Source organism: Pelophylax lessonae, assembly GCF_965119305.1.
Source record: "Pelophylax lessonae genome assembly, chromosome: 10".
Taxonomy (NCBI): domain Eukaryota; kingdom Metazoa; phylum Chordata; class Amphibia; order Anura; family Ranidae; genus Pelophylax; species Pelophylax lessonae.
Genome location: NC_138777.1, coordinates 18160848 through 18177694, shown reverse-complemented (window position 1 = coordinate 18177694; position 16847 = coordinate 18160848). Strand labels below are relative to the sequence as shown.

The following is a 16847-nucleotide window of genomic DNA, read 5'->3' as shown; positions in this document are numbered from 1 at the left end:
TCCAATGAGCATTATGTGCGATGCAGCAAAGAGCACGGGGTTTGGAATCTACCTCTTAACTGTCCTGATATCCACCATTATCGCCCTGAGTTCCCCCCGCCCCGTTTGCCGCCCAGAGTTCCCCCCGTCCCGTTTGCCGCCCTGAGTTCCCCCCTCACCCGTGTGCCTCCCTGAGTTCCCCCTCACCCGTGTGCCTCCCTGAGTTCCCCCTCCACCGCCGTGTGCCGCCCTGAGTTCCCCCTCACCCCGTGTGCCTCCCTGAGTTCCCCCTCACCCCGTGTGCCTCCCTGAGTTCCCCCTCACCCCGTGTGCCTCCCTGAGTTCCCCCTCACCCCGTGTGCCTCCCTGAGTTCCCCCTCACCCCGTGTGCCTCCCTGAGTTCCCCCTCACCCCGTGTGCCTCCCTGAGTTCCCCCTCACCCCGTGTGCCTCCCTGAGTTCCCCCTCACCCCGTGTGCCTCCCTGAGTTCCCCCTCACCCCGTGTGCCTCCCTGAGTTCCCCCTCACCCCGTGTGCCTCCCTGAGTTCCCCCTCACCCCGTGTGCCTCCCTGAGTTCCCCCCCACCGCTGTGTGCCGCCCTGAGTTCCCCCCCACCGCTGTGTGCCGCCCTGAGTTCCCCCCCACCGCTGTGTGCCGCCCTGAGTTCCCCCCCACCGCTGTGTGCCGCCCTGAGTTCCCCCCCACCGCTGTGTGCCGCCCTGAGTTCCCCCCCACCGCTGTGTGCCGCCCTGAGTTCCCCCCCACCGCTGTGTGCCGCCCTGAGTTCCCCCCCACCGCTGTGTGCCGCCCTGAGTTCCCCCCCACCGCTGTGTGCCGCCCTGAGTTCCCCCCCACCCCGTGTGCCGCCCTGAGTTCCCCCTCACCCCGTGTGCCGCCCTGAGTTCCCCCTCACCCCGTGTGCCGCCCTGAGTTCCCCCTCACCCCGTGTGCCCCCCTGAGTTCCCCCTCACCCCGTGTGCCGCCCTGAGTTCCCCCTCACCCCGTGTGCCGCCCTGAGTTCCCCCTCACCCCGTGTGCCGCCCTGAGTTCCCCCTCACCCCGTGTGCCGCCCTGAGTTCCCCCTCACCCCGTGTGCCGCCCTGAGTTCCCCCTCACCCCGTGTGCCGCCCTGAGTTCCCCCTCACCCCGTGTGCCGCCCTGAGTTCCCCCTCACCCCGTGTGCCGCCCTGAGTTCCCCCTCACCCCGTGTGCCGCCCTGAGTTCCCCCTCACCCCGTGTGCCGCCCTGAGTTCCCCCTCACCCCGTGTGCCGCCCTGAGTTCCCCCTCACCCCGTGTGCCGCCCTGAGTTCCCCCTCACCCCGTGTGCCGCCCTGAGTTACCCCCCCCCCCACCCCGTTTGCCGCCCTGAGTTACCCCCCCCCCACCCCGTTTGCCACCCTGAGTTCCCCTCCACCGCCGTGTGCCGCCCTGAGTTCCCCCCCCCCTCACCCCGTGTGCCGCCCTGAGTTCCCCCCCCCCTCACCCCATTTGCCGCCCTGAGTTCCCCCCCCCACCCCGTTTGCCACCCTGAGTTCCCCTCCACCGCCGTGTGCCGCCCTGAGTTCCCCCTCACCCCGTGTGCCTCCCTGAGTTCCCCTCCACCGCCGTGTGCCTCCCTGAGTTCCCCTCCACCGCCGTGTGCCTCCCTGAGTTCCCCCTCACCCCGTGTGCCTCCCTGAGTTCCCCCTCACCCCGTGTGCCTCCCTGAGTTCCCCCTCACCCCGTGTGCCTCCCTGAGTTCCCCCTCACCCCGTGTGCCTCCCTGAGTTCCCCCTCACCCCGTGTGCCTCCCTGAGTTCCCCCTCACCCCGTGTGCCTCCCTGAGTTCCCCCTCACCCCGTGTGCCTCCCTGAGTTCCCCCTCACCCCGTGTGCCTCCCTGAGTTCCCCCTCACCCCGTGTGCCTCCCTGAGTTCCCCCTCACCCCGTGTGCCTCCCTGAGTTCCCCCTCACCCCGTGTGCCTCCCTGAGTTCCCCCTCCACCGCCGTGTGCCTCCCTGAGTTCCCCCTCCACCGCCGTGTGCCTCCCTGAGTTCCCCCTCCACCGCCGTGTGCCGCCCTGAGTTCCCCCTCCACCCCGTTTGCCGCCCTGAGTTCCCCCTCCACCCCGTGTGCCGCCCTGAGTTCCCCCTCCACCGCCGTGTGCCGCCCTGAGTTCCCCCTCCACCGCCGTGTGCCGCCCTGAGTTCCCCCTCCACCCCGTTTGCCGCCCTGAGTTCCCCTCCACCGCCGTGTGCCGCCCTGAGTTCCCCCTCACCCCGTGTGCCGCCCTGAGTTCCCCCTCACCCCGTGTGCCGCCCTGCCACTGCGGTTCTTTCACGTGTTTAAATATAAGCATTCTACTAGAGATCGATTATCGGCAAAGCCGATATATTGAGGGCTGATATGCACTTTCCCCGATATATCGGAATCGGCCCCGGAGGTTACCAATATTGCAGATATTTCAGGAAAGTGCTGTACCGGAGTGAGTCCTGCAGCTAGAGGCATCACCCCGGTATCGGCGTCCATAGCCGACGGTCGGCTGTCTTGTAATGACAAAGACGCTGAGAAGCCGCTCGGCTTTCATTACAAGGAGCGGGAGGGGACGTCCCCCCCCCCCCCCTCCTGCTGCCTTCTGCGGCTCACCTGGGTCTCTCCTCCCAACAGGAGACCCAGGCATCCTACCTTCACCGCCACCGTCTGACCGGGCCTTCATCTGAACTGCCGCCGTCTGACCGGGTCTCTATTTCTTTGAATTCGGCGCCGCCGAGTACCCGGAAGTGATGTCATGATGTCCGGGTACTGGCGGCACTGAATTCAAAAAACTTACAGCATTCAAAAAAGCCAAACTTGAATGCTTTTAACCACTTGCCCACCGGCCACTGTGCTGCTACTGCGGCACAGTGGCTCGTTCCCGTCCAGCGACGTAGACCTACGTCGCTGGACTCCTCCCCCTGTAGGCGGCGCTGGCGCGCCGCCGGAGCCGCGCTCCCGCTGTTTTCATTGAGTCGGGCCAGGGGATCGCCGCTGCTCTTACCCGATCGTCGGGGATCGAGTCTGGAGATCCGCCCGCTGTGTGTAAACACAGCGGGCGGATCTCCACAGTAACAGGGACTGACAGATCGGACTGTTCAGCATAGCTGGACATCCGATCTGTCCTTCTGTCACTCAGTCACCTCCCCCCCCCCCAACACGTCAGTAAGCACCAGGCATACATTAACCCCTCCCTCTCCAATAAAGTTAACCCCTTCCCTGCGAGTGTCATTTTTACAGTAACAGTGCATATGTATAGCACTGATTACTGCAGTAATGTCACTGGTACCCCCAAAAGTGTCAAAAATGTCAGTCAAGGGTCCGATCTGTCCGCCGCAATGTCGCAGTCCCGCAAAAAAAATCGCAGATCGCCGTCATTACGCGTTAAAAAAAAAACACCAAAAATGACAGAAATCTTTCCCTTAGTTTGTAAACGCAATAACTTTTACGCTTATTGCGATTTTTTTTTTTAACAAACATAGGTAGCAGAAAACAAATTGGCCAAAAATTTAAAAAAAAATTGATTTTTACATATTTTTTGGGGGGGAATTTCATATAAAAAAAATGTTAAAAATATTGTTATTTTTTCAAAATAAACGCTATTTTTTTATTTATAGCGCATGATCAAAAAAATCGCACAGGTGATCAAATACCGCCAAAAGAAAGCTCTGTTTGTGGGGAAAAAAGGACGTAAATTTTGTTTGGGTACAGCGTCGCACGACCGCGCAATTGTCAGTTAAAGTCGCACAGCACCGAATCGCAAAAAGTGGCCTGGACGTAAGACAGCAAAATCCTCCGGTGGTAAAGTGGTTAAAGAGGTTGTAAACCCATACAAACATTTTTTTTTTTTTTCGACCTGAAAGACAAACACATAATGAGCTAGTATGCATCGCATACTAGCTCTTTATGAAATAATTACCTTAGAACGAGCCCCCGCCGTGCCGTCCGCTTACCTGTATGACGGGTGACATGTCCAGTCGCCCGTCTTCCGGGATCGCGGCATCCGGCTATTTGATTGGCCGGAGCCGCGGTGACGTCACTCCCGCGCACGCGTGCGGGAGCCAACAGTCACGGCACGGGGCTCTGAAGGAACGGCACCAGCGTCCGTTCCTTCAGAGCGCATGCGCCAGTGACGTCACTGGCTGCATGTAAGGTAAATATCTCCTAAATGGTGCAAGTTTAGGAGATATTTACAGTACCTATAGGTAAGCCTTTAATATAAGATCAGAGGAGGTTGCAGAGGAGGGTTTACTTCCTCTTTAAGTGCAGAGGAGGGGTTTGGGGACTTTGTAGACAAAAAAAAATAAATAAAAAAAATTTTAATGTCCGAAAATATTGCCAGATATCGGCCGATACCGATATCCGATGACCAAAATATCGGCATCGGCGGTAAAAAAACGATATCAGTTGATCAATACATTCTACATTTTCCCCCCAGATGAATGCACCGTAAATACATGTAACAAAAAATCTATTTAAAAAAAAAAAACGCACTGCAAACGCATGTAAATGTGCATAGAGAACCGCACACTGCACATGGGGATTGCAGCGCTAATGAGCCCTTAATGCGTTTTCATGTCACATGCTCCCCTCCCCTCCCCCATGTGTCTGGGGGGAGGGATGTTTTTGTAAGATGTTTCTTGCTTTACATTTTAATACAACGTATTACCAATGTGCTAGAAGCGCGTAACGCACGCTGAGGAGAGCGCACATTCCTTTCCTGATGTGATGGTGTGAGCGGCCCCTGACCTGAAATAGTTAACACAGGAGAGTGATTCTGGCACGAAAATATTTATTTATTTGCAGATATGAAACGTTTGTTTCCATAATTCCAGAAAATATTCTTACAATGTAACACTTTATGTCATTCCCGGTCTTGTGGGTTCAGCAGCGTTTCCTGTCCATTGATTGGTTATTGATTGTTCTCGTAGTTGTGATGTCAGCTGATCGGAAGGTGGAGCTTAGTATTTGTTCGGCAGCCCTGCAGGTCTGAAGCGATTGGGGTCCCCTCCGTTCCTCCCCCAGTTATTGGCCACCTGGTCCTGCCGGCTGTCCTCGGCTCCTCTGCCGCTGCCTCTCATCTGGATCGCTTCTCTTCCATTACTAGAGAAAGATGGAGACCAGAGTCAGCACACGGGGGGTTAATCAATGGATATCTGATCACTGATTGATTGACCTGTCTGATGTCCTAAGCCAGCGATAGCGAACCTTGGAATCCCAGATGTTTTGGAACTACGTTTCCCATGATGCTCCTGTACTCTGCAGTGTAGTTGAGCATCATGGGAAATGTAGTTCCAAAACATCTGGGATTCCAAGGTTCGCCATCGCTGGGGCCCTAAACCATAGGAGTGCTTTGTGAGCATTATACCCTTCCCCCCGCCCCAACACTGGACCCATATGACATTTTTATCATTTTTTTTTTCACACAAATCAAGCTTTATTTGGGTGGTATTTAACCACTTAACCACTTGCCGACTGCCTAACGACTATTTACGTCGGCGGTCAGCCCCTCACAGGCAAAGTGACGTAGATCTACGTCGCTAGCCTGTAAGGGTCTAGGGAGCGAGTGCGCGCCCCCGCGTGGTCACAGACCCCCCCGCGCGTGTGACCGGCGGACCCAATGTCCTCCAGTCACTCTGCGATCGTCGCTGCAGAGGGAGAAAGGCAGGCGGCTAATGTAAACAAGCCGTCTGTCATTCTCCCCTGTGTAAGAATAGTGATCATACGGTTCTACTATGTAGGACCGTTGATCACTGTTCCTACAGCCCAAGCCACAGCCAATCACAGTTAGAATCACGCCCCTAGGGACACACACAGCCCCTCCCTCTCAAATAAAGTTAACCCCTTCAGTACCAGTGTCATTTTACAGTAACAGTGTATATATAGCACTGATTACTGCAGTAATGTCACTGGTAACCCCAAAAGTGTAAAAAATGTCAGTCAAGGGTCCGATCTGTCCGCCGCAATATCGCAGTACCGCAAAAAAAAACGCAGGTCGCCGCCATTACGCGTTAAAAAAAAAAAAAAACAACAAAAATGACAAAAATCTTTCCCTTTGTTAGTAAACGCGATAACTTTTGCGCAAACCAATCAAAATACACTTTTTGCGATTTTTTTTTTTATTTTTTATTTTTTTTACCAAACATATGTAGCATAAAACAAATTGGCCGAAAATGTTAAAAAAATTTTGATTTTTACATTTTTTTTGGGGAATTTCATATAAAAAATGTGAAAAATATTGTTATTTTTGCAAAATTGTCGCTCTTTTTTTGTTTATAGCGCATGATCAAAAAACCGCACAGGTGATCAAATACCACCAAAAGAAAGCTCTGTTTATGGGAAAAAAAGGACGTCAAATTCGTTTAGGTACAGCGTCGCACGACCGCGCAATTCTCCGTTAAAATCACGCAGTGCCAAATCGCAAAATAGGCCCTGGTCAGGAAGGGGGTAAAATCTTCCGGGGCTTAAGTGGTTAAGGACCAAGCCTATTTCTGACACTTGTTGTTTACAAGTTAAATTCAGTATTTTTTGCTAGAAAATTACTTGGAACCCCCAAACATTATAGATATTTTTTCTTTTAGCAGAGAAACCTTTTTTTTTTTTCTTCATTTCGGTTATAAAATTTAGCAAAAACAGAAATCTTTCTTTAAAAAATTGACGCCAAAATTTATATTGCTACATTTCTTTGGTTAATATAAGCCAAATCATTGTATGTTATTTAGTTTGTAGAAAAGTTTTAGGGCTCTTTCACACGGTCCGCCTCCGTAGACGGATCCGTGTTGCTCAGCGGGGATCGATCCGCAATCCCCGCTGAGCCGGCGGATGACAGCTCCGTCTCTGCTTGCAGAGCGGAGAGGGAGGTGTCTCAGCCCCCGCTGCTCTCTATGGGGGATCGGATGAGAGCGGACCGCTTGTCCGCTCTCATCCGATCCGATCCCTGAACGGATGGAAAAATAGGGTTTCCATCCGTCCAGATTTCACGGACAGGATCGGATACGGATGGCAGTGGGTGTCAGTGGACATGTCTCCGCTGACATCCGCTGCCCCATAGAGCTGCATGGAGGATCCGATCAGATCCGCCTAAAAAACTGACAGGCGGATCTGATCGGATCGTTTGTGTGAAAGGAGCCATAGGCTTTAACGGGCGTAGTTTTGCGAAAAAAAAAAAAAAAAAAAAAAAAAAATAAATTCTAAAAAATAATTCTACAGCTTTCTACAGATAACACTACAGGCTTTTTTTTTTAAAAACATCCAATGTGCATGAGGCCTAAATGTTTCTCTGTTTAACCCCTTATTTGACTTTATTTACTCTAATCAGCTTTATTACCTCCTTTATTCTTCTCCATTTAATCATTATTTTCCTGCTGATTTTCTTTTTTGTTCACTTTTATTTTATAAACTATTAATAATTAAAACTTTTTTTTTTTTTAAATTTGCTCTGTTCATTGATTTTTTTTTTTTTTTTTTTTTTTTTACACCTTTAACATATGTTTACATGTTCCACATTTAAAAAAGTGCACAATTTAAAAAATAAATACATTTATTCAGGACTTGACAAATTTGCTTGAAATCTGTGAGCCAGCTAAAAAAGTTCGGAGCCAGTTTTTTTTGTGCATGCCGATTGGCCGGCTTCTTTCGGACTGGCTGCCATACACACGGCCCAACAGCGGCCAGTTTTTAATGAACCGGCTGATACTGCCCAGCATTTGTGTGTACTTTATATTAAAGGAACGCTGCAACCACCATGACCACGTCAATGATTTGAAGTGGGCATGGTGGGAGGAGTCAGAAACACTGCACATGCTGGGATATTTACAATTATGTGCTGGGGGCTAGTTGTACCCCTAGCACATGTGACGTACTGCTGGCGGCTACTGCTGGCGGCTACTGCTGGCGGCTACTGCTGGCGGCTACTGCTGGCGGCTACTGCTGGCGGCTACTGCTGGCGGGTACTGCTGGCGGGTACTGCTGGCGGGTACTGCTGTGGGTACTGCTTGCTGATATTGCTGGCAGGTACTGCTGGCAGATGCTGCTGTGGGTACTGCTGTGGGTACTGCTGGCTGATGCTGCTGTGGGTACTGCTGGCTGATGCTGCTGTGGGTACTGCTGGCTGATGCTGCTGTGGGTACTGCTGGCTGATGCTGCTGTGGGTACTGCTGGCAGATGCTGCTGTGGGTACTGCTGGCAGATGCTGCTGTGGGTACTGCTGGCAGATGCTGCTGTGGGTACTGCTGGCAGATGCTGCTGTGGGTACTGCTGGCAGATGCTGCTGTGGGTACTGCTGGCAGATGCTGCTGTGGGTACTGCTTGCTGATACTGCTTGCTGATATTGCTGGCAGGTACTGCTGGCAGGTACTGCTGTGGGTACTGCTGGCTGATGCTGCTGTGGGTACTGCTGGCAGATGCTGCTGTGGGTACTGCTGGCTGATGCTGCTGTGGGTACTGCTGGCTGATGCTGCTGTGGGTACTACTGGCTAGTGCTGCTGTGGGTACTACTGGCGGAGAGTGCGAGGAGCGGCGATGGATGAAGCATGCGGCTGCATCAGAGGGCAGAGCTGATGCTTCCTGTATCTCTCCTCTCACAGGCGGCATGCATTTGATATCACTCAGTCTGTGACTGGACGGAGCCGGAACTATACAGGAAGCATTGACTCCTTTCTGTCACAGCTGACAGACACCGTTCTGTCGCCAGACATCCCAAGTCTCCTGCGAGGTGCGGGAGTCTCCTGCATGCAGGCGTGGCACTTGCTGAGGTGTCAGGGAGCCGCAGCCCGCATGCAGGAGACTCGCAGACTTGGGATGTCTGCCAACAAGACACCTGCTGCAGGGTAACCCAGGCACCAGGCTACTTATTCTAGTCGCCAATGCGACCTGGCGCCTGGGGTTTGTCGAGCCCTGCATTTATTTTATTTGTAAGTAACTTTTTAATGCTTTGCTGACAGCTGAAGTGTAAACATAACCGTTGTCGGTAGGTATCAGTAATTGTTATCTAGGAATACTAAAAAGAAAAGTATTGGCAGTTGTACTTGTAAAATATATTAAAAAAAAAAAAAAGATGGCATTGGTGAATCTCTAATTGTCAGTCAAACTATCACAGCACTGAAAACTGCACAGTGTCTGGGTAATGAAGGGGTGTTACAGGCTGGTACTCAGGTAAGTGGTGAAGATATTTTTGCACATTCGGCACGTTTCTTCCCCCGTTCTTCCTGTAAAGGACTCGACTGTCAGCCTTTCCTCGGCCTCCAGAGGCCGGTAACTGTCAGTGGTTGGTTGCTGCTCACTTACCTTATAACCTTGGCAGCCCAAGCCCCGCCAGGTCCTCGCTGTGCAGCGTCGTAGTTCCCCCGAGCGTGGAAATACTTGTCTGAATGTTTGTAGTTGGCATCTCTCATATCCTTGTAGGCTCTGGCCATGTCGTAGGACCCTGAAACACACGGAAGGTACAGAATGTGTCTTATATACTGCTTACTAGGGATCGACCGATATCAGTTTTTCATTGCCGATATTTTGGGCATTGCATATCGGTATCAGCTATTTTCGTACATTTAATACATTTTTTTTTTTTTTTTTTTTTTTCTTGACAGGTACTGTTGAGTGATCTGACGGTCTAAAACACCCCAAACCCCTCCTCTGCACTTAAAAGCATTCAAAACACCAAGTTTGGCTGTTTTGAATTCTGTCATTTTTTTTGAATCTGGCGCCGAGTACCGGGAAGTGATGTCATGATTTTACTTTAAGGTTTTTACATGGAGAACCAATCGGAGCCGAATGCGGCTTTGATCGGGGCTTTGGAGGCCGTGCAGGCTGGTTGCCTGGGTCTCCCGGTGGGATGGGAGACCCGGGGGGGGGGGGCGTCCCCTCCCGCTCCTTGTAATTACAGTCGAGCGGCTTCTCAGCCGCATCAGTTGTCATTACAAGACAGCCGACCGTCAGCTATGGACGCCGGTACTGGGGTGATACCTCTAGCTGCAGGCATCACTCCGGTACAGCACTTTCCTGAAATACCGGCAATATCGGTAACCTCAGGGGCCGATACCGATATATCGGGGAAAGTGCAGATCGGCCCTCAATATATTGGCTTTGCCGATAATCGGTCGATCCCTACTGCTTACATCAGGGCTGAGGGCTCTGGAGGAGTGATAAGGCTGTGATGTTTATAGGAATCTATGTACAGCACCCTGCTGGCCCCTCCCACCAGCCTTGATCTGCCCCCATTACATAGAGAAGATCCAGTAATGACATCACAGGGTCTAAAATAAGGTATGTAATGTAAACACAGTGCCACTTGCCTCGGTCACACTGCATTGCCACCAGGAGGTGCAGTGAGCCACACACGTGGTGTAGCATGTCAGCTCAATGCACAGGAAGTCACCGCCCTGCACAGCACTGCTGTATGGAGACACTTTGTGACTCTTCAAATAAAGTTTGAAAAATAATGTGAAACAGTGTGCATCACACACCAGCTCACTGCTGGTAAAAACTGACAGCTGCCCACTTCTAGGGCTCATTTAGTCTTGATGTATTTTTTTTTGGGGGGGGGGAGGGGGTGTCAAACACCTCTGAAAAGCAAACTGAATGCAAATCACTTTTCAGAGCCCTGACAATTTAGCTGTGTTCTGGAAATTTTAAAGATAGGTAACTCCTATCCTTCTATTGATTAGTGGTTCCAAATTTAATAATATCTACTGCAGTAAGGAACAGACACTAAGGACCCCTTCACACAGGCAGACGGTTCGGACCCGCCTGTCCGTTTTTTTTTGCAGATCTGAACGGTCCCCCCCATGCATCCCTATGGGGCATCGGATGTCAGCGGAGACATGTCCGCTGACATCCGATCCATCAAATCTGGACGGATGGAACCCTATTTTCTATCTGTCCAGTGGATCGGATGGGAACAGACAAGACGGTCCATTCCCATCCGATTCCCCCCATAGAGATGTATGGGGACCTGACAGCTCTGTCTCCGCACACAGCGCGGAGAACAGCTGTCATCCTCCTGCTCAGTGGGAGATCGGCGGTTCGATCTGCTGCTGAGAAAAACTGAGTCCGCCTGACGGACTCCATGTGTGATAAGTCCCTGTTCACACCTGAGCGTATTTCAGCTCATAAAACGCTCATCTCTGAAGTCTCAAAACGCCCAACAAGCAAAATCCCATTCATTTCAATGGCCTCTGTTCACATCAGAGCATTTTGTCTCCAGAAGAAAAACGCCTGAAGCTCAAAAAAGTACATGAGCTTCTTTTTTGGCAGATTACAGCTGTTTTTGTTGTCAATGCCTTCCTCCAAACACCTGCAAAAAACGCCCGAAAAAAGCCCTGAAAAACACCTGAAAACGATACGCTCAGGTGTGAATGGAGCCAAAAGCTACACTCAGCTTCTTTCCAAATACTTGTTCTGTTTATTTAACGCAATTTAAGTTTTTTTTTTGTATGCACATTTGGGATCGACCGTTATCATCTGTTCGGGGCCGGTACCGGCCACCCTTCAGGCCAATAGTCGATATTAGATGTTAATATTCTGTACATTTAAAGTTTTTTTTATTTTTTTATTTTTACTCCTTTTTTACATTTTTTTTTTAATTCTTTTATTGTGGTCACAAGGAATGTAAACACCCCTTGTGACAGTAATAGGCAGTGACAGGTACTCTATGAGGGATCTGGGGTCTAAAAGACCCCACACCCCTCATCTGCACTTAAAAGCATTCAAAATGGCAAGTTTGGCTGTTTTTAATACTGTCATTTTTTTAAAAAAATCCAGCGCCTTTGGGGCTAAAATAACCGGAAGTGATGTGATGACATCGCTTCTGGGTTTCTATATCGGAGACCCAATCGGAGCCAATTCTGGCTTTGTTCAGCTCTTTGGCCAGCCAGTGGATGTGCCAACTGGTTTCTCAGACCTCCCGGTGGGATAAGAGACCCGGGCATAGTGGCCTGAGGGGAGGGGAGGGGGGGGATGTCTCTTCCCGCTGCTTGTAATAACAGCCGAGCAGCTGTTTAGCCGCATCTATTGTTATTTGAAGATTACAAGAAATCTGATCGACTCTAAAAAACGGTACCGGGATGAAGCCTGTAGCTGCAGGCATCACTCCGGTACAACCACTTGAAGCAATATTGGTCATATCTGCAAGTTTATGACCGATACTTCAAAAAAAGTGAATATCGGCTTCTCCAATAATCAGGCAGGCCCTAATTCACAATGATTATGGAGGTATCACATTATTATTACATTAGTACTTTCATGGTAACGAGGGGCGTAACCTACGCAGGCTAAATTCTAATCAGGACTCAAAAGAATGCAATCGTAATGAAAACATTATAGGTGCTGTGTACACAATGAGTGCACTGTGCAATGCATACAGCAAGGGTCTTCATACTATGGCCCTCCAGTTGTTCAGGAACTACAATTCCCATCATGCCTAGTCATGTCTGTGAATGTCAGAGTTTTACAATGCCTCATGGGATGTGTAGTTCTGCAACAGCTGGGGGGCCGCAGTTTGAGGATCCCTGACATAGACAAACATACAAAACAGAATCCTATAATGTACAGATTTTACAATTTCATTAACAAGCTGCACCTCTAAAACTGTAACCAGTAGTGACCGTGCGACATTTCTAATAAGTATTTAGCACAGTGGGGATGATTTCTTCAAACTGGAGAGTGCAAAATCTGGTGCAGCTGTGCATAGAAATCAATCGGCTTCCAGGTTTTATTGTCAGAGGTTAAGGCCCCTTTCACACATGTGGACCGGTCCGTTCAGATCCACCTGTCAGCTTTTTTGGCGGATCTGAACGGTCCCCCCATGCATCTCTATGGGGCATCAGATGTCAGCGGAGACAACGGATCCGTCAAATCTGGACGGATGGAAACCCTATTTTTCACCCGTCCAGTGGATCGGATGAGAACGGACCGACAGTCAGCTGTCATCCTCCTGCTCAGCGGGGGATCGGTGAATCGATCCCCCGCTGAGAAAAACGGAGTCTGCCTGACAGGCTCCATGTGTGAAAGGGGCCTTAACCACTTGCCGACTGCCTAACGACTATTTACGTCGGCAGTCAGCCCCTCACAGGCAAAGTGACATAGTACTACGTCGCTAGCCTGTGAGGCTCTAGGGAGCGAGTGCGTGCCGCTGGAGGCGCGCTCCCGCTCACTCACGGACCCCCCCCCCCCCCATGTCCGCTGGTCACTCGCGATCGTCGGTTACACCGGGAGAAAGGCAGGCGGCTAATGTAAACAAAGCCGCCTGTCATTCTCCCCTGTATAACAGCAGAGATCATACAGTCCTGCTATGTAGGACCGTAGATCTGTGCTGTTACATCACAAGCCACATCCAATCACAGTTAGAAACACGCCCTCAGGGACACACTTAACCCCTGGATCTCAAATAAAGTTGACCCCTTCCCTGCCAGTGTCAATTTTACAGTAACAGTGCATATGTATAGCACTGATTACTGTAGTAATGTCACTGGTACCCCCAAAAGTGTCAAAAATGTCAGTCAAGGGTCCGATCTGTCTGCCGCAATGTCGCAGTCCCGCAAAAAAAAATCGCAGATCGCCGCCATTACTCGTTAAAAAAAAAACAATAAAGTCAAAAATCTTTCCCTTAGTAAACGCAATAACTTGTGCGCAAACCAATCAAAATACGCTTTTTGCTATATTTTTTTTTTTTTTTTTTTTTACCAAACATAGGTAGCAGAAAACAAATTGGACTAAAATGTTAAAAATTTTTGATTTTTACATTTTTTTTTTTGGGGAATTTCATATAAAAAATGTGAAAAATATTGTTATTTTTGCAAAATTTACGCTCTTTTTTTTGTTTATAGCGCAAAAAGTAAAAATCGCACAGGTGATCAAATACCACCAAAAGAAAGCTCTGTTTGTGGGAAAAAAAGGACGTCAAATTCGTTTGGGTACTGCGTCGCACGACCGCGCAATTGTCTGTTAAATTCACACATTGCCGAATCGCAAAATAGGCCCTGGTCAGGAAGGGGGTAAAATCTTCTGGGGCTTAAGTGGTTAATGAACAAGCTGAAGTTAGAAGCTGATTGGCTGACATGCACAGCTGCACCAGATTCTGCACTCTACAGTTTTAGTAAATCATCATCCGTATCTTCTCTCTATAGATGATATGAACTATGAGAATGTATTCTTACCTAGCGCCGCGTCCTTAACAAATTTTGCCGAGTTGCTCGCCCATTGAAACTGCGCCTGAGCAACAGCCAGACCAATGAGCAATAAGATGATCGAAGCCTTCATTAGGATTCCGTGAGATTCTTTAATCTGAAGAGCAAAAGATAAAAGAAAACATACATTTAATATTCAGTTAAATTGGAGGTCCAGGCAAAATGATTACCACTTTAATACTGAGTACTTTTACCCCCCTTCCTGCCCACGCAAATTTTCAGCTGTCAGCACGGTAGTGTTTTGAATGACAATTGTGCAGAAATCTCCGCTGACACTCGCCGCTATCCAATCCGATCCGGTCCCTGAAATCCGGACAGATGGAAACCCCATTTTCCATCTGTCTGGAGGATCGGATTGGATAGGATCGGATGAAAGTGGACAGGGGTTCCACTTTCATGCGATCTCCCCATAGAGGACAGCGGGGATCTGACAACTCCGTCTCTGCAAAGTAGGCGGAGATGGAAGCTGTCATCCGCCTGCTCAGTGGGATCACCGGATCGATCCCCAGTGAGCAAAATGGAGTCCATCAGGCGCACCGATCGTGTGAAAGGGGCCTTAGGGAAAAAAAAAGGGAATGGGTTCCAAAAAATAACAGATTAGCTAAAATGTTTATTATTATTATTTTATGATTATTTTAATTTTTTGTAGGACTGATTTAAAAAGCTCAGAGATGGGGGGGGGGGGGGGGGGGGTGTTGGCATTCTTGCCTCTGGTGCAAAAAGACCCAGTCCCAGCACTGGGTGGGAATTTCCCTCAGTAGGACATAGAGAGAATACTCCTTCCCCGGGCTATCCACTGTTTAAAAAAAAAAAAAATGTATGAAGAGAAAAAAAAAAGAATAAAAAAGGAAAAAAAAAAAAAAAAAAAGATTTGGATTTCTATATATTTTAATTAATTTCAATTTGGAATTGAATAGACGTCTGCTATTCATTTGTCAGAAACAGATGATGAAAATATATTTACATTTTTGTAAACTGAATTCTTATATTTGCAAAAATGCACTTAAAGTGTATTTTAGTAATAAAAAAAAAAAAGAAAATTGCAATGTAACTGAGAAAATCATCAGATATGTTAGTAAATCTGTAGTAAGTATAATGATGGGGTAGAAGCTCACCTAGTTGGGAGATGTGTCCTCTGCTCCTGTCTCTGAAGATGTCCTCCTCCTTCTCTGTCCTCTTATTTATTTGAGAGCTGGGGGTGGGAGGGCTGTGATGTGTTTGTTTTTGTTTCTTTTTCTAGTAAACTCTTTTCTTTTTCCGGTAAATTTTGTAGCACTTTTATTTATTTTTTCTGCGCCCCCTGCTGTGAGTGGTGAGCACTGCACGTTCTGTCCATCATTTGTCAATCAGGGAATTTCCAGTAAATTTTGGAGCACTTTTATTCTTTTTTCCCTGCGCCCCCTGCTGGGGATGGTGAGCACTGCACGTTCTGTCCATCATTTGTCAATAAGGGAATTTCCAGTAAATTTTGTAGCACTTATTTTTCTCCCCTGCGCCCCCTGCTGGGGAGGGTGAGCACTGCACGTTCTGCAAATCATTTGTCAATCAGGGAATTTCCAGTAAATTTTGTAGCACTTTTATTTTTTATTTTTCCCTGCGCCACCTGCTGGGAATGGTGAGCACTGTACGTTCTGTCCATCATTTGTCAATGGGGGAATTTCCTGGCTGGAAAGGCTTTTTGGCCTGACATCCTCAAAGGAGAAAAGTCGTAATCCAGTAATTGGGGGAAATCCCAGCCAAGGCTGGCAGGAGAGGGATTGGAGTGTGTTTGTACTTTTCCCACATTTCATCTAGGGAAAAAACAGACAGAGTACAGGGTGTGGCGGGTAAGTCTGGCTGTGGATGTAACACCTAAAGCTTGCTTCACATTTGTGTAATGCAGGAACAAAATCGCACTCCTTCTCGCAACAAGCTAAAAAATTGCATCCATTTTTCAGGCATGTATTTGCCTGTTGTATGTATATTCCATATGCATGTATATGCCAATATTTTCTAATACCCCAATCACACCAGAATGCACAGTGAGGCATAGGGAAGATTTACTAAGGGCCCTTTCACACTGGTTTGTTTTTCTTGCATTTTTACCTCGCAAGAAAAACGCAGGAAAAATGTTTCCCTTTAAATCCTATGGGACTTTTCACACCACTGCGCTGTAGGTGTGGTGCGTTTTTGAAAGTCCTGCATTCTGCATTTTTGGTGTGGTTTTGAAAACTGCACCATAAACGCAGCTTCCCATTTAAAGTATTGGAAATCACAGTTAAAAATGCACCCGCAATTTGCGTTTTTTGAGCTGCATGTCCTTTTTTTCACAGGTGCAGGTGGCCCAGAAACTCGCAGGAAACGCATCTGAAACACGCATATGCGATTCTACAGCGATTTTGCTCCAGAGCAGTGGCCCTTGTTCACATTTTCCACCTCTGTGCTTGACTGTAGGAATATAATCCATAGTCAGCATTTTTCTTCCTCCAAACAACGGCACAGGAAGGCACATGTATAGTACAGGGCCATCTGAAGTTTTGCCAATGAACATCTAAAGGATTCAGAGGAGAATGTGGGAGAAAGTGCTGTGGTCGCCGTGCGACTTCATCTGAACTTGCATGATTTCAAAGCTGCTTTTCAGTGCAACTTCGGATGTGAATTGAAAGACATCTGTTCGGCTTCATGCACCGATGTCTA

At 48.9% G+C, this 16847-nt stretch overlaps 2 protein-coding genes across 2 annotated transcripts in view; one reads left to right on the top strand and one right to left on the bottom strand.

The window, feature by feature from the left end:
• Nucleotides 1-16847, top strand: part of SAAL1 (serum amyloid A like 1) — a 112776-nt gene that overhangs the window by 847 nt on the left and 95082 nt on the right. The gene's annotated exons all lie outside the window — the stretch shown is intronic.
• Nucleotides 4825-15308, bottom strand: LOC309565858 (serum amyloid A protein-like). Its single transcript, XM_082270873.1, has 4 exons — nucleotides 15287-15308; nucleotides 14142-14268; nucleotides 9277-9415; nucleotides 4825-5094 (listed from the first exon to the last, which is right to left on the bottom strand). Exons 2-4 carry the CDS (start codon nucleotides 14242-14244, stop codon nucleotides 4953-4955), a joined length of 384 nt encoding a protein of 127 aa, XP_082126999.1. The 5' UTR covers nucleotides 14245-14268; nucleotides 15287-15308; the 3' UTR covers nucleotides 4825-4952.